Source organism: Trichomonas vaginalis, chromosome IV (assembly GCF_026262505.1).
Source record: "Trichomonas vaginalis G3 chromosome IV, whole genome shotgun sequence".
NCBI lineage: Eukaryota > Parabasalia > Trichomonadida > Trichomonadidae > Trichomonas > Trichomonas vaginalis.
Window position 1 is genome coordinate 14,982,275 of NC_067206.1, and position 20,187 is coordinate 15,002,461.

The 20,187-nt window shown below is 33.5% G+C and overlaps 14 protein-coding genes and 2 pseudogenes across 16 annotated transcripts, besides 5 other annotated features; 13 read left to right on the forward strand and 3 right to left on the reverse strand.

Annotated features, from left to right (window-relative positions):
* Nucleotides 1-5,443: part of a mobile genetic element that runs on past the window's edge.
* Nucleotides 302-645, forward strand: TVAGG3_0095560 (uncharacterized protein; the record flags this gene model as incomplete). The annotated part of the gene is made up of 1 exon (XM_051222593.1): nt 302-645. A coding segment is annotated over one exon (344 nt), but the record flags the coding sequence as incomplete, so codon positions are not given.
* Nucleotides 740-1,087, forward strand: TVAGG3_0095570 (uncharacterized protein; the record flags this gene model as incomplete). Its single annotated transcript, XM_051222594.1, has 1 exon — nt 740-1,087. The coding sequence occupies one exon, from the start codon at nt 740-742 to the stop codon at nt 1,085-1,087; it is 348 nt and encodes a 115-aa protein (XP_051107580.1).
* On the forward strand, nt 1,923-2,324 carry TVAGG3_0095580 (uncharacterized protein; the record flags this gene model as incomplete). The annotated part of the gene is made up of 1 exon (XM_051222595.1): nt 1,923-2,324. The coding sequence occupies one exon, from the start codon at nt 1,923-1,925 to the stop codon at nt 2,322-2,324; it is 402 nt and encodes a 133-aa protein (XP_051107581.1).
* On the forward strand, nt 4,386-4,823 carry TVAGG3_0095590 (protein of unknown function, DUF4107 family; the record flags this gene model as incomplete). The annotated part of the gene is made up of 1 exon (XM_051222596.1): nt 4,386-4,823. The coding sequence occupies one exon, from the start codon at nt 4,386-4,388 to the stop codon at nt 4,821-4,823; it is 438 nt and encodes a 145-aa protein (XP_051107582.1).
* Nucleotides 4,824-5,443: a terminal%2Cinverted (terminal inverted repeat of Maverick-1C transposon ID:TVAGG3_0095420).
* A 517-nt stretch (nt 5,444-5,960) lies between these two features.
* Nucleotides 5,961-6,120: a mobile genetic element.
* Nucleotides 6,121-6,939: 819 nt separating this feature from the next.
* Nucleotides 6,940-7,131: a mobile genetic element.
* Nucleotides 7,132-8,513: 1,382 nt separating this feature from the next.
* TVAGG3_0095620 (single helix bin domain-containing protein) lies at nt 8,514-8,933 on the reverse strand (the record flags this gene model as incomplete). Its single annotated transcript, XM_051222597.1, has 1 exon — nt 8,514-8,933. One exon carries the CDS (start codon nt 8,931-8,933, stop codon nt 8,514-8,516), a length of 420 nt encoding a protein of 139 aa, XP_051107583.1.
* Nucleotides 8,934-9,187: 254 nt separating this feature from the next.
* Nucleotides 9,188-20,187: part of a mobile genetic element that runs on past the window's edge.
* TVAGG3_0095640 (uncharacterized protein) lies at nt 9,548-10,065 on the reverse strand (the record flags this gene model as incomplete). The annotated part of the gene is made up of 1 exon (XM_051222598.1): nt 9,548-10,065. A coding segment is annotated over one exon (518 nt), but the record flags the coding sequence as incomplete, so codon positions are not given.
* On the forward strand, nt 10,115-10,969 carry TVAGG3_0095650 (protein of unknown function, DUF4106 family; the record flags this gene model as incomplete). The annotated part of the gene is made up of 1 exon (XM_051222599.1): nt 10,115-10,969. The coding sequence occupies one exon, from the start codon at nt 10,115-10,117 to the stop codon at nt 10,967-10,969; it is 855 nt and encodes a 284-aa protein (XP_051107585.1).
* On the forward strand, nt 11,393-12,031 carry TVAGG3_0095660 (uncharacterized protein; the record flags this gene model as incomplete). The annotated part of the gene is made up of 1 exon (XM_051222600.1): nt 11,393-12,031. One exon carries the CDS (start codon nt 11,393-11,395, stop codon nt 12,029-12,031), a length of 639 nt encoding a protein of 212 aa, XP_051107586.1.
* Nucleotides 12,285-12,848, reverse strand: TVAGG3_0095670 (uncharacterized protein; the record flags this gene model as incomplete). Its single annotated transcript, XM_051222601.1, has 1 exon — nt 12,285-12,848. One exon carries the CDS (start codon nt 12,846-12,848, stop codon nt 12,285-12,287), a length of 564 nt encoding a protein of 187 aa, XP_051107587.1.
* Nucleotides 13,576-14,528, forward strand: TVAGG3_0095680 (annotated as a pseudogene). The gene has a single exon. A coding segment is annotated over exon 1 (953 nt).
* Nucleotides 14,610-15,652, forward strand: TVAGG3_0095690 (keratin-associated protein family; the record flags this gene model as incomplete). The annotated part of the gene is made up of 1 exon (XM_051222602.1): nt 14,610-15,652. A coding segment is annotated over one exon (1,043 nt), but the record flags the coding sequence as incomplete, so codon positions are not given.
* On the forward strand, nt 16,042-16,780 carry TVAGG3_0095700 (integrase core domain containing protein family; the record flags this gene model as incomplete). The annotated part of the gene is made up of 1 exon (XM_051222603.1): nt 16,042-16,780. A coding segment is annotated over one exon (739 nt), but the record flags the coding sequence as incomplete, so codon positions are not given.
* Nucleotides 17,379-17,883, forward strand: TVAGG3_0095710 (organellar and viral DNA polymerase type B; the record flags this gene model as incomplete). The annotated part of the gene is made up of 1 exon (XM_051222604.1): nt 17,379-17,883. A coding segment is annotated over one exon (505 nt), but the record flags the coding sequence as incomplete, so codon positions are not given.
* TVAGG3_0095720 lies at nt 18,558-19,129 on the forward strand (annotated as a pseudogene). Its single transcript has one exon. A coding segment is annotated over exon 1 (572 nt).
* Nucleotides 19,217-19,501, forward strand: TVAGG3_0095730 (KilA, N-terminal/APSES-type HTH, DNA-binding family; the record flags this gene model as incomplete). The annotated part of the gene is made up of 1 exon (XM_051222605.1): nt 19,217-19,501. One exon carries the CDS (start codon nt 19,217-19,219, stop codon nt 19,499-19,501), a length of 285 nt encoding a protein of 94 aa, XP_051107591.1.
* Nucleotides 19,516-19,977, forward strand: TVAGG3_0095740 (uncharacterized protein; the record flags this gene model as incomplete). Its single annotated transcript, XM_051222606.1, has 1 exon — nt 19,516-19,977. One exon carries the CDS (start codon nt 19,516-19,518, stop codon nt 19,975-19,977), a length of 462 nt encoding a protein of 153 aa, XP_051107592.1.

The following is a 20,187-nucleotide window of genomic DNA, read 5'->3' on the forward strand; positions in this document are numbered from 1 at the left end:
GCATTTAATGTTGTCGTCAAATCGAAAGCTCTTTAACAATTCAATGAGAACATTTAATACTTTCACTAATGAGGCATCTACTGTAGAATTTATATATTGCACCGTTCCATCATTTATGATAGGAACCTTGCTTATTGTAATGAATGGGTCATAAGTGTTAAAAGTATCGAAATCAATGACTTTTTTAGTTTTCCATCGTCAATGACTAAATCATTGCCTTCAATGGTTAAAGTTGAGTTTTCGTTTACTAGTTCATGTGCTCTTCTTGCTTCATTTGTTTCATACGCATATGCAGCAATAGTCATATTTTAATGAGAATAAAATGTTGTTCTATTTGCAAAGTACAGACCCAAACGAATACGGGACAGTAAAGCTACAAACAAACTTAGGTCTTCAGAATGAAGCGCTTGCTTTCAGAGTTGTTGACTTCAATACTATCGCAACTTTTGTCATAACAGATGAAACAGATTTCATGGAGTTTGAAATAGATGACAAAAGAAGTTTTATAACATTTCCTAACAGAGCAGAGTATAGAATAGATAAAATTGCTGGAGTCATAGATACTCTCATAAATGAAGAAACTATTGACAACATAGATGTCAAACTCTCTTCTGAGGGAACATTGAAGTTCAGTAGCAAGAAAGAGTTCAAGATAACACGAATGAGTCATAGAGTTCAACTTCTTTTAGGAGCATACCATATGCAACTACCTTTGAAAAGTGTTGACAAAACGATTGAGATGAAATCTGTTCCATACGTATGTTATGGCAACTGTTTGTACATTGAGTCAAAAATAGCTAATGTCACAGGCATTTCAGGAGTTAATAGTAAAGGTTCAGTAGAATATAAATCCTTCTGTTATGCAGTCAATTCAATGTTCATTCCAAACGTTCCTGTCATAGCAACTCATTTAGGTAAATGGGTTCGCATTAGTCCTCATAATTTGAAAGACATGCAATTCAGACTTGTTGACTTTCAAGGAGAGCCTGTAGAACTGAAGGCACCAGTGCGAATGACTGTTGAAGTTGACTTTTTAGAAAATATTAAATGCAACAGCTTACAAGAGAACTCAGAGCTAAAAATATAAAGTATGAATGTTATGTATTAGGTCATGAACTTTGGTTGTTGCTGTTTGATGAAACAAATGAGTTAGTTATGTCAGTCAAGAGAACAGAAAAATATTGTGTTAGTGAAAACTGCACCAAGTCAATAAGATTAGGTTTGCATTATGAAGATGAGTTCGATACTGTTGAAGAAGTTTTGGACAGATATTACAAATTGCTTTAATTTACTAAAACATATTTCAAACAAAGCTTATAGTAAGTAGATAGTTTTGTGTATTCATTCGAATATTTATACTTAAACTCAACTCCTGGAGTACCTGGTGTTTCAATGATGCGGATGTTACCTATTTTCATGAATATTGGCGTTTGACCACAGCATTCGATTTCAGGGTCGAGATAGTCAATGACACATTGTTTCCCTGTTATTCGTGAGATAACATTTTCAAGGTCCTCCTTTGTTAGAATTATTTGGTTCTTGCTTATAAGATTTGTCAAAAGCTTCTTATCGTCTTTGAGTAAAATTGTTTGGTATAACTGAAGAAGGTAATGGTCTACGTTATCTGAAGGATTTGTTTGAACATTTGTGTAAGGTTGTCGTTGGCTTCTCTTGAAAGAATTTGGTCCAGTGGTGGATACTCTAACTTAACATCTGATGTAGCGTTAGCGTTTGAAGCTGTGTTTAAATTCACGGATTTCAGTTCTGGTTCTTTTTCTTTCAAACACTCTGAACTATAGTTCTTTATGACAATATTGTTTGTCGTTCGTGAGTCAACATTTGATGTTGGTTCAATTGGAACATTAACGGCACCAGCTAAGATGGATTTGCTTCTCATTTCATATAGAATAAAAACCTTTTATATGTATGAAATGAACAATATACTCGACAAGGGTTTGAATGTAAAGCTAACGAATGAAAATATTGTTGAATTCACTGAGACAGGTGCTGTGTATAAAGATGTAGAACTACTGAACAAAAGAGCTAAGGGAAGAAGCAGGAACATGAACAAAGGGTGGAAGCCTATAAAAATTTATGTCAATGATGGCTCAGGAGGTTCAAACATAAAGTATGCAGAAAGTTATAGAGTTTATGCTCTCAAAGGTGAAAAGCCTTCATTTAAGAACAGCTATTCTAACACATATCCTCAAAAGCTAACGGATGGGGAAGTGGATGATATGAATGACAGCAAAAATATTAACAGAAATGGCGACAGAGATGCATGGAATTTGTTTACCATCAGTCAATTGAAGGTTAAACTTTAAAACAATGTTGGTCGTTCCCATGGAATATTTTTGACTTTAATGGTATTAGTCATGATATGAATCTCAAGGTATGAACGAGGAGAGATGAGAGACTTATATGCTTCCCAAATTTCTTCAAAAGGTAATGTTATACCTGACTGTTTCCAATGAGTTCAATATCATAGCGTGAGAAACCTTGAAAGATAACGAAGTCAGTTATGAGACGTTTTATGTTTAAAGCAAGAAACGCCATGTTTGCATAAGTATTGCTACAGTTAAATGGTAATGTCTGACTTTAGTTATGATGTTAGCTAATGGTGAGTCAGGCTTTGAACTAAACCTTTTCCGGCGAAGTCGTCGCAAACGAGCAGAGTGTTTGAAGGATATTTTTTGAAGGGGTATTTTGAAAGTTTTGATAGAATGTAGTTTGTAAGTCGTTTCATATCGTAAACTCCTGAGTACTGACGTAAGTGGTGTTTGTCAATAATTCTTTCCATCTCCTCAGAAGTCTTTTGCATTCCTGACTGTATGAACTCTACGATGGCATAATATTTCCTCTTACGTCGAATGTAACGTTGAAGAAATTCAATGAGTTCACTGTCTGGAACTTTAACGACAGAGGCTTGAACTTTTGACATAAATGTTTTCGCTGTTGAGTCCATAGAGTCTGAAGTTGCTGATATAATGATTTGGTCATAATATGAGTCATTTCCTAAACGTTCTGTTATGAGTATATGACGAATGAGGTTAAATGTCTTACCCGAACCCATCTTTCCACAATAGAAATAAACACCATTTGAACAGAACTCATAGTCCTTACTGAAAGGAAGAATGAGAGAACTGTTGAGCTTTTCACTGCTTTCATTCATGTCTTCATCTACGTCATGTATTAAATGCTTCATTTTATCTCCATTAAAAATGCAAGTCAGAAATATTCAGAACATAGCACCGAGTCTAACTGACAAGAGTATAAAGATATACTATGAACACGTTATGATGAAACCAACCAAAATTCAAGAAAGTCAGTATACTTATGAATATCCAAGACACTGGGTAGAGTATGTAGGAGGTGAGAAAGCTATTGAAATCAGACAGGTTCGAAGTATTCCAGCAGGAAGAACAATATTATTGAAGAACTTTAATGTTTTGAGATATAATGATGAAACAAAGAAGCAAGATAGTTTCCCTGTTGCTGTGTATGTGAACTTAGATACAGGAGATGACATGAAAGTTTTTAACACAAAGCTTCAAACGGTAGTGAAAGAACAACTACTGCGGAAGGACATCCATTACCTTCAGAAGTTACCATAGCATATAATTTTGAAACAAATGCAATAGATTTTAAATCGTCTCTGCAAAGAAGTCAGGTTTTACATTTAATGAAGCAGATGTGTATTCGAATGAAAACTTCAAAGCTATTGCATGGTTAGATAATGACAATTGCTTTAAGAAAATCTTTAAATTCAGTGACTCAAAGATGTCAATAGATGACCTTCGTGGAATGTTACCATCGACGTTTACAGTAGAAGGTTCAGCAGGATTGCTTACAAGATTGTCAATTGGTGGTATTTGGTCTCGTGAGAACATTGTTATAAAATCCAGTATAAGTGAATTTGCTGAAGAATCTATATTATGTCTTTCAAACTACATGTATTCGCCGCCGAAGCATTATAGTATAACAAACTTTGTCAGTAAGTTTAACATAAGACTTGTCGAACCTTCTTCAATGAAAGATGTTGTGCTACCAAAGACGGAAAGGATGGACTCATTATTGAGATGATTTTAATAGCATATTAAATGAGCTTGTTCTTGAAGTCATTCATGATGAAATAACTGTTGTAGAAGATGTTAGCAATTGTTCAGACATTTTGAAGCGAATAGATGATATAAGAAAGAAGTTATGAATGAGAATGTTTATGTTTCATTGACTTTCTCCAGTAACGAGAACTTTTATGAGATAATATTGAAGAGAGATGATTTTAATATGGGTAAATGGTAGCTTGGGCAGCTTTAGGCGCAATGGGAACAAAAGCATTAGCATTTGGAGCAAAAGCACTTGGAGCTTATGACGCAGTAAATAAAATGAGTGGAGGAAGGGTTTCGAAGACATTAGATGCAAATAAAGGGAAGATTGGAGGCTGGGTTGCAAAGAAGTTAAGATTAAATAAAATAGGGCTCATAAATAAAGCATCCAATTTGGTTGCGACTGAGTCAGAAAATGCTTTAGGAAAGGACGATGAGTTTGCAAAACACGCAAAAGACTTTAATGACCAGATGAAAGGTGAAACAATGCATTTAAATAGAGTCGATGGAACTAAAGAAAATGTTTCTTCTCCACCAGTAGTTCTTCCGTATGGTCCCTATGGAATGTATGGAAACCCTTACGAAAGACCATTTGACCCATTGACTGGTGGAAGTAACTGGTATCATTACGGACGAAGAAGAAAGACAGTCAAGTTGGAGACAGACGTGAAGAAAGCAACTAAAAAGAAACCAAGGAAGAGAGTTATAAAGCAATGAATTCAACAGGGTTAGAAATGAGGTTAGAAAACGTGTTAGATCTAACATTCTAACATAAACATTATTTTTGCGCTATGTTTTCATACGTGTGAGGGTGGTGATATCATTAATTTTTAAGTTTATTTTTTATTTTACTGAAAATTTTTATTTTTATATAAATGACAGAACAAAAGCAACTCATACAAATCGAAAAATATAACAAGCATACATTTAAACATTTATTCTTCCTTCCTGAGCATAACATGTTCTTTACACTTCATCCTAGACCAGTAGATTATACATTGACTGTGTATAAAGATTGTCATGGTAGTTTTATAAAAACTTATGATGATGAAGGTAAGTTAACAAGACTATGCATTTCAAAACTTGAGAAACTTTATGACTTCAAGTATGACTACAATAGAGTTAACATTGACGATGAAGATATAGAAGAAAATTTATGAGAACGTTTATTTTTTCATTAGTGAGTTCGTTAGTGAGGTGAAATGGTTGGCGGCTTTGTAAATATTTAAGGTTAAGTTAGTTTTTGCGTTCATGTTGTAAAATGTACGTTACCGGTTTTGTAAAGTGTCAAATTCACAAGTATTGGGTAAGGTGGAACGCAGTGCCACCATACCCAACTAACCCATACTAACTATCAAATATTTTTATTTAACGATTAATTTTATTTATATTTTTATAGTTTTTTTAAGACAAAATATTGTTAGGGTTTTATGGATTTTCAATTAATATACAAGATAATTCATGAATGTATATATTTCCAAGTTTTTAAGGACGCAACACTTTACATTTGTAAACTGTCAAAAATGAAGTCACGCTATTTTTCATGCATTACATGCCATTTGTATCTTGTCGATAGTTGTTCTAGTTCTATAGTCATTTAAGAGCGTAATTCTTCGTTTGACTTTTTCAATCACAAAGTCAGCGAAAAATCTCGCTCTTAAATGGCTAAAAACGGTAGGAATGATTTTGTCTGAATGATATTGATGAATATTTTGTTCCACATGACCGAGCTCCCAAGAGACAATCAAGAATTTGGGAGATTTTTGGAAGTTCGGTCATGAGGATTGTACTTGCAGGCCCAGACTATACTTTGGTCAGGGCTTCGTATTTCATTGTTCCCAGGACCGGATTCTCCACTGAAAATATACGTTATTTTTTATTTTTCTATGAAAAATAGTTTTTCATTTTTATAATACTATATAGTTTACTACTTGATAGATCGTCTATTTTCTATTCCGTATGATTCGGAATCTTTGCATTCCAAAATTCGTTTTCTGCTTTCAGAACGCGAAAATATCAACCATATGATGAGATAAACAAGAATGTTATGTTTTTTATTTATTTATTTATTTATTTATTTATTTATTTATTTATTATTTATTTATTTATTTATTTATTTATTTATTTATTTATTTATTTATTTATTATTTATTTATTTATTTATTATTTATTTATTTATTATTTATTTATTTATTTATTTATTTATTTATTTATTTATTTATTTATTTATTTATTTATTTATTTATTTATTTATTTATTTATTATTTATTTATTTATTTATTTATTTATTTATTTATTTAGTTATTTATTTATTTATTTATTTATTTATTTATTTATTTATTTATTTATTTATTTATTTATTATTTATTTATTTATTTATTTATTTATTTATTTATTTATTATTTATTTATTATTTATTTATTTATTTATTATTTATTTATTTATTTATTTATTTATTTATTTATTTATTTATTTATTTATTTATTTCAATTTTCACCACAACTTTACAATGAGCTAACAAATACATAGTATACTAGAATCAAAATCTCGAGCACAAAAGTGACATTGAATACTTGTAAGTATAGAATTTCCATGTAAACTATTCATTTCTATCGTTTTTTGTAGTCCACATTTCCTCACTCTCGATTTACTCATAAAAATATTTAAAATCACTATACAATATATAATATATATATATTTATATGGTTAAAACAATGTTATTTTGCGAGATTTCATCTGAAATTAAAATTAGGGATTTTTGGGAAGACTACAAAATTGTGCGGCCAAATTGCCACCATTTTGTAAAGTAGTTTTTTGACATACAGTGCAATTGCAGGGGACGTGTTTCAAAAAAAATTTAATGGTTGTGTGAGAGACCTTATTCCCTTACAGGAGCTCCAGAGCTCCCAATCCTACGAAAGGGAGCTCCGGAGCTCCTGAATCTGTATCAGCAGAGGCCCAAATGGTAAAGGGCCTCTGCTGATCAGAAGAATAAGGCAGCCATTCTACCTCTTCAGGAGCTCCAGAACTCCGTTTCCTCAAGATCAGGAGTGATGGAGTTCCTCACTTTCGATTTGTTAAAGCCTGTTCTTTTGGGAACAGTGTAATGCATGAAAAATAGCGTGACTTCATTTTTGACAGTTTACAAATGTAAAGTGTTGCGTCCTTAAAAACTTGGAAATATATACATTCATGAATTATACTTTTGATATATAATGAATTCCATAAAACCCTAACAATATTTTTTCTTAAAAAAACTATAAAAATATAAATAAAATTAATCGTTAAATAAAAATATTTGATATTAGAATTTTATTGGAAAATAAAAAACTTAATATTTTAAAGAAATACTTAAATACTTGAATGTTTTAACTTTTACATTATCATATAGACTCTCAAATTATTGATTGGAAACGGTTGAGGGTTATCGATTTAAAAAATTGTGAGTTTTTTAGATTTTTGGCAATGTTAAACGGTTAATTTTTTCTCAAAAAAATTATTTCGAATTTCCAAAATTTTTGACATTTTTGGCTGAGAACTATGGTCTGCGAGGTACATAGATAGAATCAGTACCTCGCAGACTATAGTTCTCTATATGGCGCCGAAAATTTTTGGTGAAATGCGACGACATTTCACCAAAAATTTTTCGGCGCCATAGGAAGAATTGGAGGGTGTGAGATACTATTACATGCTATAGTACTCACACCCTCCAACTCCCAATCAAAATCGCATAAAATTTGCTACTTATCTTCAGATTACCTCCCATTATAAAATATATCATTGCTATCTCATCGTACTATACTTCCACCCTATTGTATTTAAAAAATATAAATTTTTGATAATATATTTTATATCTTGAATTTTCAAACAATATATTCACAGATAATATAATGGGAAATCTATCTCAACCTAGCCTTAAAGTACCAAACTCCTGCTTGCATTCTCACTCACAAATATTAAACATCCCATCTCAGTACAGTATACATTGTGCGTCGCCTGTAGCCTACAGCTACAGGCACCGGCACAATGAAAAAGTGACACTATACGGGCACTAATTATTATGGACGCCATAATGAGACGTGCCTTTAGTGGCGAAGAAACAGCCTGACGTACAACTGGGGGATTCTTATTCGCACCAATTGATATGGATGATGTTCCAACTGATAAGAGACAAAGGATCCAGAAGAGGATCGAGATCATGACAAAGATCATAAGAAACCAAGATCACATTATAGGTAAGCAATACTCGCAAATACAAAGAACGAAGAGAACAATGAAAATGATCGAGTATGCAATAGAACAAAGAATTGAAGCACGCAGTCTCGTGTTGCCTTGGTAACTTCTAAAGATCCCCACAAACAGTTAAGAATAAATACTTTTTTTCACTGGAAAAAAAATGATATTTTTTTATAAAGATAAGTATTTAATTACAGTAGTCAACAAGTGGCTTCTTTCTTTGTATGATGAGTTTGCAGTAATGAAGCGTTCGTGCCACATATCAGACTGCCTTCCCAACTGATCAACTCGAGATCTGAGATCAGAGATCTCTTCATCTTTGTAGTCGAGCTTGGTCTTGAGTAATGTTATGAACTCATTCTTCTGTTGTAGTTCCTCCGCCTGCTTTGTGATCTGCTGCTTTAGTTCCTCGAGAGCTACGTTTGACTCCTCCAGCTGCTTCAAATACTTGTGGCTGGTCTTGATTAAACGTAGAACTCGAGGAGTAGCTTGTGGACCCGTTTTCTTTGCCGTTTGCTTGTGATCGAGATCTGGGATCTTGATCTCGGTCCTACGTGCTTTTGCTCCAAATGCTAATGCTTTTGTTCCCATTGCGCCTAAAGCTGCCCAAGCTACCATTTACACCATATTAAAATCATCTCTCTTCAATATTATCTCATAAAAGTTCTCGTTACTGGAGAAAGTCAATGAAACATAAGCGTTCTCACGGGCTTCGCCCTCACCGCTTTGCGGTCTATCTAACTTCTTTCTTATATCATCTATCGCTTCAAAATGTCTGAACAATTGCTAACATCTTCTACAACAGTTATTTCATCATGAATGACCTTCAAGAACAAGCTCATTTAATATGCAATTAAAATCATCTCAATAATGAGTCCATCCTTTCCGTCTTTGGTAGCACAACATCTTTCATTGAAGAAGGTTCGACAAGTCTTATGTTAAACTTACTGACAAAGTTTGTTATACTATAATGCTTCGGCGGCGAATACATGTAGTTTGAAAGACATAATATAGATTCTTCAGCAAATTCACTTATACTGGATTTTATAACAATGTTCTCACGAGACCAAATACCACCAATTGACAATCTTGTAAGCAATCCTGCTGAACCTTCTACTGTAAACGTCGATGGTAACATTCCACGAAGGTCATCTATTGACATCTTTGAGTCACTGTATTTAAATATTTTCTTAAAGCAATCGTCATTATCTAACCATGCAATAGCTTTGAAGTTTTCATTCGAATATACATCTGCTTCATTAAATGTAAAACCTGACTTCTTTGCAGAGATGACTTTAAAATCTATTGAGTTTGTTTCAAGATTATATGCTATGGTAACTTCTGAAGGTAATGGATGCCCTTCCGCAGTCAGTTGTTCTCTCACTACCGTTTGAAGCTTTGTATTAAAAACTTTCATGTCATCTCCTGTATCTAAGTTCACATACACAGCAACAGGGAAACTATCTTGCTTCTTTGTTTCATCATTATATCTCAAAACATTAAAGTTCTTCAATAATATTGTTCTTCCTGCTGAAATACTTCGAACCTGTCTGATTTCAATAGCTTTCTCACCTCCTACATACTCTACCCAGTGTCTTGGATATTCATAAGTATACTGACTTTCTTGAATTTTGGTTGGTTTCATCATAACGTGTTCATAGTATATCTTTATACTCTTGTCAGTTAGACTCGGTGCTATGTTCTGAATATTTCTGACTTGCATTTTTAATGGAGATAAAATGAAGCATTTAATACATGACGTAGATGAAGACATGAATGAAAGCAGTGAAAAGTTCAACAGTTCTCTCATTCTTCCTTTCAGTAAGGACTATGAGTTCTGTTCAAATGGTGTTTATTTCTATTGTGGAAAGATGGGGTCAGGTAAGACATTTAACCTCATTCGTCATATACTCATAACAGAGCGTTTAGGTCAAAATTCATATTATGACCAAATCATTATATCAGCAACTTCAGACTCTATGGACTCAACAGCGAAAACATTTATGTCAAAAGTTCAAGCCTCTGTCGTTAAAGTTCCAGATAGCGAACTCATTGAATTTCTTCAACGTTACATTCGACGTAAGAGGAAATATTATGCCATCGTTGAATTTATACAGTCAGGAATGCAAAAGACTTCTGAGGAGATGGAAAGAATTATTGACAAACACCACTTACGTCAATACTCAGGAGTTTACGATATGAAACGACTTACAAACTACATTCTGTCAAAACTTTCAAAATACCCCTTCAAAAAGTATCCTTCAAACACTTTATTAGTTTGTGATGATTTCGCCGGAAAAGGTTTAGTGTCAAAACCAGACTCACCATTAGCTAACATCATTACTAAAGTCAGACATTACCATTTAACTGTAGCAATACTTATGCAAACATGGAGGTTTTTAGCTTTAAACATAAAACGTCTCATAACTGACTTCGTTATCTTTCAAGGTTTCTCACGCTATGACATTGAACTCATTTGGAAACAGTCAGGTATAACATTACCTTTTGAAGAAATTTGGGAAGCATATAAGTCTCTCATCTCTCCTCGTTCATACCTTGAGATTCATATCATGACTAATACCATTAAAGTCAAAAATATTACATGGGAACGACCAACATTGTTTTAAAGTTTAACCTTCAATTGACTGATGGTAAACAAATTCCATGCATCTCTGTCGCCATTTCTGTTAATATTTTTGCTGTCATTCATATCATCCACTTCCCCATCCGTTAGCTTTTGAGGATATGCGTTAGAATAGCTGTTCTTAAATGAAGGCTTTTCACCTTTGAGAGCATAAACTCTATAACTTTCTGCATATTTTATGTTTGAACCTCCTGAGCCATCATTGACATAAATTTTTATAGGCTTCCACCCTTTGTTCATGTTCCTGCTTCTTCCCTTAGCTCTTTTGTTCAGTAGTTCTACATCTTTATACACAGCACCTGTCTCAGTGAATTCAACAATATTTTCATTCGTTAGCTTTACATTCAAACCCTTGTCGAGTATATTGTTCATTTCATACATATAAAAGGTTTTTATTCTATATGAAATGAGAAGCAAATCCATCTTAGCTGGTGCCGTTAATGTTCCAATTGAACCAACATCAAATGTTGACTCACGAACGACAAACAATATTGTCATAAAGAACTATAGTTCGGAGTGTTTGAAAGAAAAAGAACCAGACTTAAGTCGGGACCTTCGGTCTTGGAGCATGGCCGTGAATTTAAACACAGCTTCAAACGCTAACGCTACATCAGATGTTAAGTTAGAGTATCCACCACTGGACCAAATTCTTTCAAGAGAAGCCAACGACAATCCTTACACAAATGTTCAAACAAATCCTTCAGATAACGTAGACCATTACCTTCTTCAGTTATACCAAACAATTTTACTCAAAGACGATAAGAAGCTTTTGACAAATCTTATAAGTAAGAACCAAATAATTCTAACAAAGGAGGATTTAGAAAATGTTATATCACGAATAACAGGGAAACAATGTGTCATTGACTATCTCGACCCTGAAATCGAATGCTGTGGTCAAACGCCACTATTCATGAAAATAGGTAACATCCGCATCATTGAAACACCAGGAACTACAGGAGTTGAGTTTAAGTATAGATATTCGAATGAATATACAAAACTATCTACTGACTATAAACTTTGCTTGAAATATGTTTTAGTAAATTAAAGCAGTCAGGACCTTCGGTCTTGGCGCTTTGCGCCGTCAGTCAAAAAATTTCAAGTTAGCAATTTGTAATATCTATCCAAAACTTCTTCAACAGTATCGAACTCATCTTCATAATGCAAACCTAATCTTATTGACTTGGTGCAGTTTTCACTAACACAATATTTTTCTGTTCTCTTGACTGACATAACTAACTCATTTGTTTCATCAAACAGCAACAACCAAAGTTCATGACCTAATACATAACATTCATACTTTATATTTTTAGCTCTGAGTTCTCTTGTAAGCTGTTGCATTTAATATTTTCTAAAAAGTCAACTTCAACAGTCATTCGCACTGGTGCCTTCAGTTTTACAGGCTCTCCTTGAAAGTCAACAAGTCTGAATTGCATGTCTTTCAAATTATGAGGACTAATGCGAACCCATTTACCTAAATGAGTTGCTATGACAGGAACATTTGGAATGAACATTGAATTGACTGCATAACAGAAAGACTTATATTCTATTGAACCCTTACTATTAACTCCTGAAATACCTGTGACATTAGCTATTTTTGACTCAATGTATAAACAATTACCATAACATACGTATGGAACAGATTTCATCTCAATCGTTTTGTCAACACTTTTCAAAGGAAATGTCATATGGTATGCACCCAGAAGCAATTGAACTCTATGACTCATTCGTGTTATCTTAAACTCCTTCGCATAACTGAACTTCAAAACTCCTGCAATAAGTTTAACATTCATTAAGTTTTCTTCGTTATCCTTGTTTATTGTAGTATTTATGAGAGCATTTAACACTCCAGCTAATGTTTCCATCTTATATTCTACATTATTGTGAAATCTTATTTAGTGCTTCTTTCCATCTATTTCAATCTCCATGAAATCTGTTTCATCTGTTATAACGAATGAAGCGATAGTATTGAAGTCAACCATTCTGAATGCAAGCGCCTCATTCTGTAGACCTAAGTTTGTTTGTAGCTTTACTGTCCCGTATTCGTTTGGGTCTGTACTTTGCAAATAGAACAACATTTTATTCTCATTAAAATATGAGTATAGCTGCATATGCGTATGAAGCTGACAGAGCTAAACGTTTATATTTTGGTCAATACTCTCTCACACTTACTGACAAATATATTGTTATCACTGATGGAAATACGAGAAATACATAACATGGAAGGACTATGAAAAGTTTGACCCTATTTTAACTCCATGTACTATGCCGTTTATAAAGGACGGTGAAATTATTGAAAAAGATAATACAACCGTATATAGGTCTGTTTATGAAGCATTAGAATATATGTTGAATCATAATCCCGAAAGATTTGATCCAAGCACTACGTCATGTACTATGCCGTTTATAAAGGACGGTGAAATCGTAAGAGTTCCGGATTCAACGGTTTATACAGCTGTTCAAAACAGTTTACAAAACATTTTAGCGAATATCTTTAATTCAGAAACTACAGAAATAAAATTACCGTATATAACAGATGCTAAAGAAATTAAATCAAAAACAACAACATTATTTGCATCACTTAATGATTTAATGACTTATATCATTAATACTCCCCAGCCGACTACAGCATTTGATCCAAACTCAACGGTTTGCAGTGTACCTTTCATAAATGACAGTTCATTAATTACTTTAAGGGATTCGACAGTAAATGAATCATTAAAGGCTTCATTAATGAAAATCATTGATTTTAACTCATTCATGAATACATATAATTCATTCATTAATGTTTCATACACTTCTAAAGAAGGTGAGCCAAAAACTATTGATAAAGCGGTGTATGAAATAAAAGCATCAATGACGAAATTGAATTCGTTAACTTTTGACGGTGATAGTTCCGTTAACGGCATGACATCGGGGAAAACGATTTTAACGAAAGAATATTTAAAATCCATGTTAGTGAGTTCGTTGAAATTGAAAAAGAAGGCGGAATTAAGTTCGATCCACTGAGTTTCATTTTCAACTTAGCGAATGCGGGTATTAGTTTCGCTGAATGGACAACTATACAGAGTGAAATAAACGCAATATGGACGTTTTTGGGGTCAAAAGCTGGAATGGGTGAGCTTGTAAATGCTGCAAGAACATTAGGTGAAACGGGAAATTTTGTAGATGGTTTTAAAAGACTTGTTTCAAATGTTTTGACAAACACAAAGAAATTATTTAGATATACCGTACATAACGGACGGATTTTCGAACAGATAGCAACAAACCCTCCGGTTATGGCTGCGTTGATGATGGTTAGAGACATAAAACCACGTAGCGGTGAAGCCCATGAACAACAGGATACGGGTCGGGTTATTCGAGACATTAAAAACGTGTATCCTGAAGTTATTGATTTATTTAGAGGTGTTAATGATTCGATTTCAAATCATTCTATAACCCTCGATGAAGAGAATAAATTAACAGATTATATATTCGTCATTATTGCAGAATTAATGAAGAGAATAAATGAAAAAGGAATTGGTGATATCATTAATGTCAGCGATGTAATAATGAAAAGAAATTTTGACTCATTATTTACAAAACCGAAAACAGAATATAGTCTTTATGACGTAATTACCGAATTAATGAAAAAGATTAATGATAATAAGAGTTCTGGCGGAAGGTTTGAATTAGAAGTGAATGATGTTAATGAGAAATTAGCCGAAAAAGCAGACAAAAATGAGCTTTTAGCTCTGAGTGATAGAGTCAAGAACCATGTTCATTATATAACTTCAGATGAACAGATTATAACGGATTATCATGGATATTTAACACGGGATGAAGAAGTGAAGACGGAAGACCCTAATGAAAGAAGATATAAATACATTCGTGCTAAAGGTTATGACATAAGCTGTACTGTACATTATGACACGGGTAAAGCGCTAGAAGCATTTAGTTATAACGGTGAAATTTATGCCTCTACTTTCAATGTTAACGGTGTATTAGTTGAACCAAAATTTACGTTGAGAGTTACGGCAAAAATAACTTTTGAAGATGCTATTAAAAGTAAAGCTGACAAAGATGAACTTGAAGCAAGGAACAAAGTTTTGAAATCTCATAAACACAACATCTCCGATATAAATGAACTTCAAACTACATTAGACAGTAAAGCCGACAAGAACCATACACATAAATCCTTCACTACTGTTAGAGCAGACGACATAATACTGAACTATACCCTCGGTTCAAGTGCACCTTCAGAGAATCCGAGTACAAGCGTAAAATATACACTTAACAATTTAGATAACTATTGCAGGAACATTGATCAATATGCCAGAAACTTTGAAGCATACACACTACCAACGATGTTGGACAAGAAAGCCGACAAGAACCATACACATGAAGAATTTCAAACAATCAAGATTAAAGAAATTAAGGCATGCATCGAAATAGTAACAAAAACAGGAAGAAACGGTGCAACTGTACAAGAACAAAGAATTTATCCTCCTACTTTTCCTAATGGTTTAATAACAAACAATATAAATATTGTAGAAGGCAATAAAGCTATAAACGTTAAACATGAACTTCTAACAATGAAGGCCCAGATTCTTCAAACCATATATCCTGTTGGTTCTATTTATACGTCAATGAATTCAACAAATCCAGCAACAGTTTTAGGTTTTGGTACGTGGAAGCAGATTGTAGATAAATTCTTATACTGTGCTAAATATTCAAAGCAAACAGGAGGTTCGAAGAAAATTAAAGAAGCAAACTTACCTGCGCACACTCATACAGGAACGACAAACTTTTCTGGCGACCATAGCCACTCATTAAGAGACCACCCATTATACAACTCAGAGTATGAAGCTGGCAATGACGTTTTATCTCCATCTTATAACAATTCAGCAAAAAAGATTTTTCGACCAACTGAACCGGGAGGTAATCATTCACACACTTTCACAACAAATCCAACAGGCTCGGGTGCAGATTATATGCCACCATTTGTGACTATATTTGCATAGTACCGCGTTCAATGAACGCGCTTGAGCCTAGAATAAAATCTTTAACTTTACATAAATGAGCTTGAAAGAAGTATTCGAACAACATCCATGGAGGTCATTTAAGAAGTTCAATGAAGCTGCAAAGAGTTGGGGATTTACTAACAGAGCTGAAGTGAAAAGGTTCTTTGACAAAAATGTTGTACATCAAACAAAAATAAACCCTTACGACTACTTTTTACCAATTTACTCCAACACTCCTGACGCATACCAATTTGACACTCTCGTTCAGAGTAAGAAAGGAAGAAAGCCACTATTCCTCATCTTCATTAATGTTAACACTCGCAAAGCATATGCATATCCAATGAAAAATAAAGGAACTCGTGAAGTTTTTAGAGTTTTGCAGACGTTCGTGGCAGAACATCATCCCACTTCATTAACTTCAGACCAAGACGGTGCATACCTCAGCAATGAAATCACAGATTTTCTCATTAAGCATAACATAACTCACTACACTACTGAAGACCATAACCATAACATACTCGGCATCATAAACCGCTTCATAAGAACGCTCAGAGATTTAAATCAAGAGCGAGACTTTACCGAAGAAACAATGAAACATTTTCTCGAAGTATATAATTCCTCAACACATTCTACAACAGGACATACACCAAATTCAATGACACAACAACAAGAAGAAAAGTATATACAAAAGAAACGAAGCCAAACACAAAATATCAGAAATTCAACACAATTTACCCTCATTCCTGGTACAAAAGTTCGTGTAGTTCTTGACGACAAACCGTTGACAAAGAAACGTTTAAGGTTAAGTCGAAATTATTATATTGTAGACTCTACGCAAGGTAATGGATATCTTATAAAAGCTGCTGACGACTCCATTGCATTTTACCCTCGACATAAATTAGTCGAAAGTAGTAATGGCAAACTTGCTGAAACCATTGACGAAGCAAAGCGAGGAGTGGTTATTGAAATACTTGGCTACAACATAAACGATGACACTTATAAAGTAAGATATGAAGGAGGCGTTGAAGATGTTATACCATCTAAGAACTTGAGAGAGTCGAAGCCAACACATCTGGGACCATTAGAGCGGGAGTACTGGAAAGACAAAAATATGCCAGAAAGAATAAGAAAATTCTTCTAAACTTTTTCAATAGATGTAAATCAGACATGAATGAGAACAGTCATGATATCATTAATGGTACCATTTATTTACACCAAAAATAATGTTTAGGTGAAGAGGTGAGATCTCACCCGTTTTCTCACCTGTTTTCTCACCCTCGCCGCTTAGCGGCTCAGACCCTTTGGGTCTCGTGAATTTTCATGAATTTCCTTAAGATAGAAAAAATAAAGTTAGTTTTATTTTTATTTATTTTTTTATTTTGTATAAAAGATATGATTTCAACAATCGGCACAACAACAATTCAAGCTGCGAACGGCAGGACTCTGTCCACAACAGCACCAAACTCGTTAGTTATGAATCCTACGTCAATGTTAGTAGAAATGAAAAACTTCATTCCTTCTTCATATACTTTCGAAACAAAAATCCAGAAGATAAAGCAAGAACTGTTAACAAGTAATTTAGACTGTACCGCACAGGATGAAGAAAATGAAGAATATCTTTATGACATGCAGGACATTATTGACCATTTACCCAAATTGCCTGAAATCCAACAACAAAAGCTCACTATTCATGAATTTGACGAAATAGAAGTCAAAGCAACTGACTCGGTCGAAATAAAGAAGTTCATACGAAAGGTAAACTATGAGTTTCTAGGATATCATTGCAACCATAAAGTTATGGACAAAGATTGCGACATGGTTTATAAGAACATCTCTGACATATATAAATCCGAAGAATTTAAGACATACGATAACTTTGTTACATTAGTTGCAAGATGTGTATGGCAGATAAGAGATGAAGATAGCAGAGGCAACGTATGGAACGAACAAATAAGACCCGCTATGTTTGAGATGAAGAGAGCAATTGACGCCTTAGTTGTTCTAGCTGGTTTTATTTCAATGTATAACGCAAAAATGAATCCGCAATGTTCAAAATGTAAAGCAGCAATGAGGAAATATAACTACTCAGTCAAAGAGATAGAAAGAATGCGAAACGACTATGCAGACTTAAAGAAAGAAGCAGAAAAGCCAGCAGAAGATAAAATGGATATGTTGACATTTCTTAATAAAAACTATCCAACAGCAGAAGATTTCCTTCTGTCTGACGTCAAGAAGAAATATAAAGAGACTTTCGGCATGATTAAAACATTCAATGTACTAAAAGAAGAAATAGAAGCTACGAAATTGTTTAGGATTTCAAATATACATCGTACAATTCATGTAAAACGCTTGTGAAAAAACAGGTGAGAAAACAGGTGAGAAAACAGGTGAGAAAACGGGTGAGATCTCACCTCTTCACCTAAACATTATTTTTGCTGAAAAATGACCAAATTTCATGAATTTTCATAAAAGATAAAAATAAAGTTAGTTTTATTTTTATTTATTTTTTTATCTTGTATGTAAAGACAGTAATGTCAAACATTGAGTTTGAAACAGTTAGAAAGATTGACAATGACACCAAAGTGGTTAGAATTGGTGATTTAAACGTAAGATACTGTAAGAAATACAACAAATATTCTTTGTCAGACATTATAACACCATCTGGAAAGAAAACAAAGGACTGGGTTAGAATTGCTTCTACTCAGAAAATTTTGACAAGAAATCCTGAGCTTATGATATCAGTAAGATTCTATGGAACTACAGCATATCTCATTGACAAAAGTCTTATACCAATAATTCTTCTATGGATTGACCCAGTTGTTGGATATAACTTCATAACTTATGGTTCATTCGATACGGAACGTTGCAGTGAAGGCTTACTTAACATCGTTCAGAAACCGAAGGACTTCAATACAAAGAGATATAAGATAGGAAGAACATATAATATAACTCAAAGATATGACTCTACCGTCAATAGAGTCAAGGTTGTGTTCGTTAATGATATGAGAGCTGCAGAAACAGAACTACTTGAAAAGTTTGAGAAAATGTATGGTGCTCCCATGAAAGGTAAAGAAACGTTTGAAGTAGATGAGATAGATAAAGCTATAAAATTATTTGACGAAGTTGCTGAAAAATACATGTAAAGCGTTTATTTTTGGTCTTTTGTGAAAGTCAGAAAATAACGCTAATTTTTTCTAACAAAATTTTTTATCTTGTATGTAAGAACAGCAATGACAACAACTGCTATCGTTCATGAAGCCATTAAAGAAGAATATGAATACATACAGTATAACAAACAATTGAGACTCATTCGTTCAGTCAAAGATGACATGTACCAAATGCAGAGTATTTTGACAGCATGTTTTGCTCCAGAGAATAAAACACCAAATGAATGGTTTGAATTAAATAGCACTCATGAACTCCTCAGTGAGTTTGAACATGTAGAACTTAAAAAGATGTACCAAGACAGACAAAACTTACCATCACATCTAAAAGATATGTTCATAAGTTCCTAGTTAGTTCAATAGCAATGTGGGCTTCACCTCGTTATGCAATCTACATACTTATGCTACTTGACGAACTTTGTACAAAGCAGAGAGAAGATATGATGAAAGAAGACAAAAGCATACAGAAAAGAATACCGCGTTCAGTACCAAAAGGAAAGGAAAAGAGTTATAAGTATATGATTTACACTGAAGAGATGGAGAAAGAAGAAGATAAAGATATGGTTATGTTACATTTAGTCAGAAGAAACAACAAGAGCTTTTATGACCTCGCTAAAATATATAAATCTGACAGAAACTGGTTCTATCGTGAAAACTTACCGATTTCAATGACACCGAATGAGCAAATAAAAGAAATTGTCAAAAATACTCTTCCTCAAACACACTATGACATCAAAGGTTGCACAATACTTACATTCAAAGAAGACTTAACATTACTGAAGGAAAAAATAACAGAATATTTCGATAACTTCAAAGAGGAAGAATGAAAAAAATCTCGTCGGGTGCCACTTTAGGGCCATAGTGGAGAAAACCATGATAAAAACAAAACCCTTCGTCATTATTTTGTTTTTACCATTTAATTGTTTCCATAAACGCTCCATGTCGAACATAATTGACGAAGAGAGAATCGTCTGATCGTCAAGTTTATTTTGTTTTTACCATTTAATTGTTTCCATAAACGCTCCATGTCGATCATA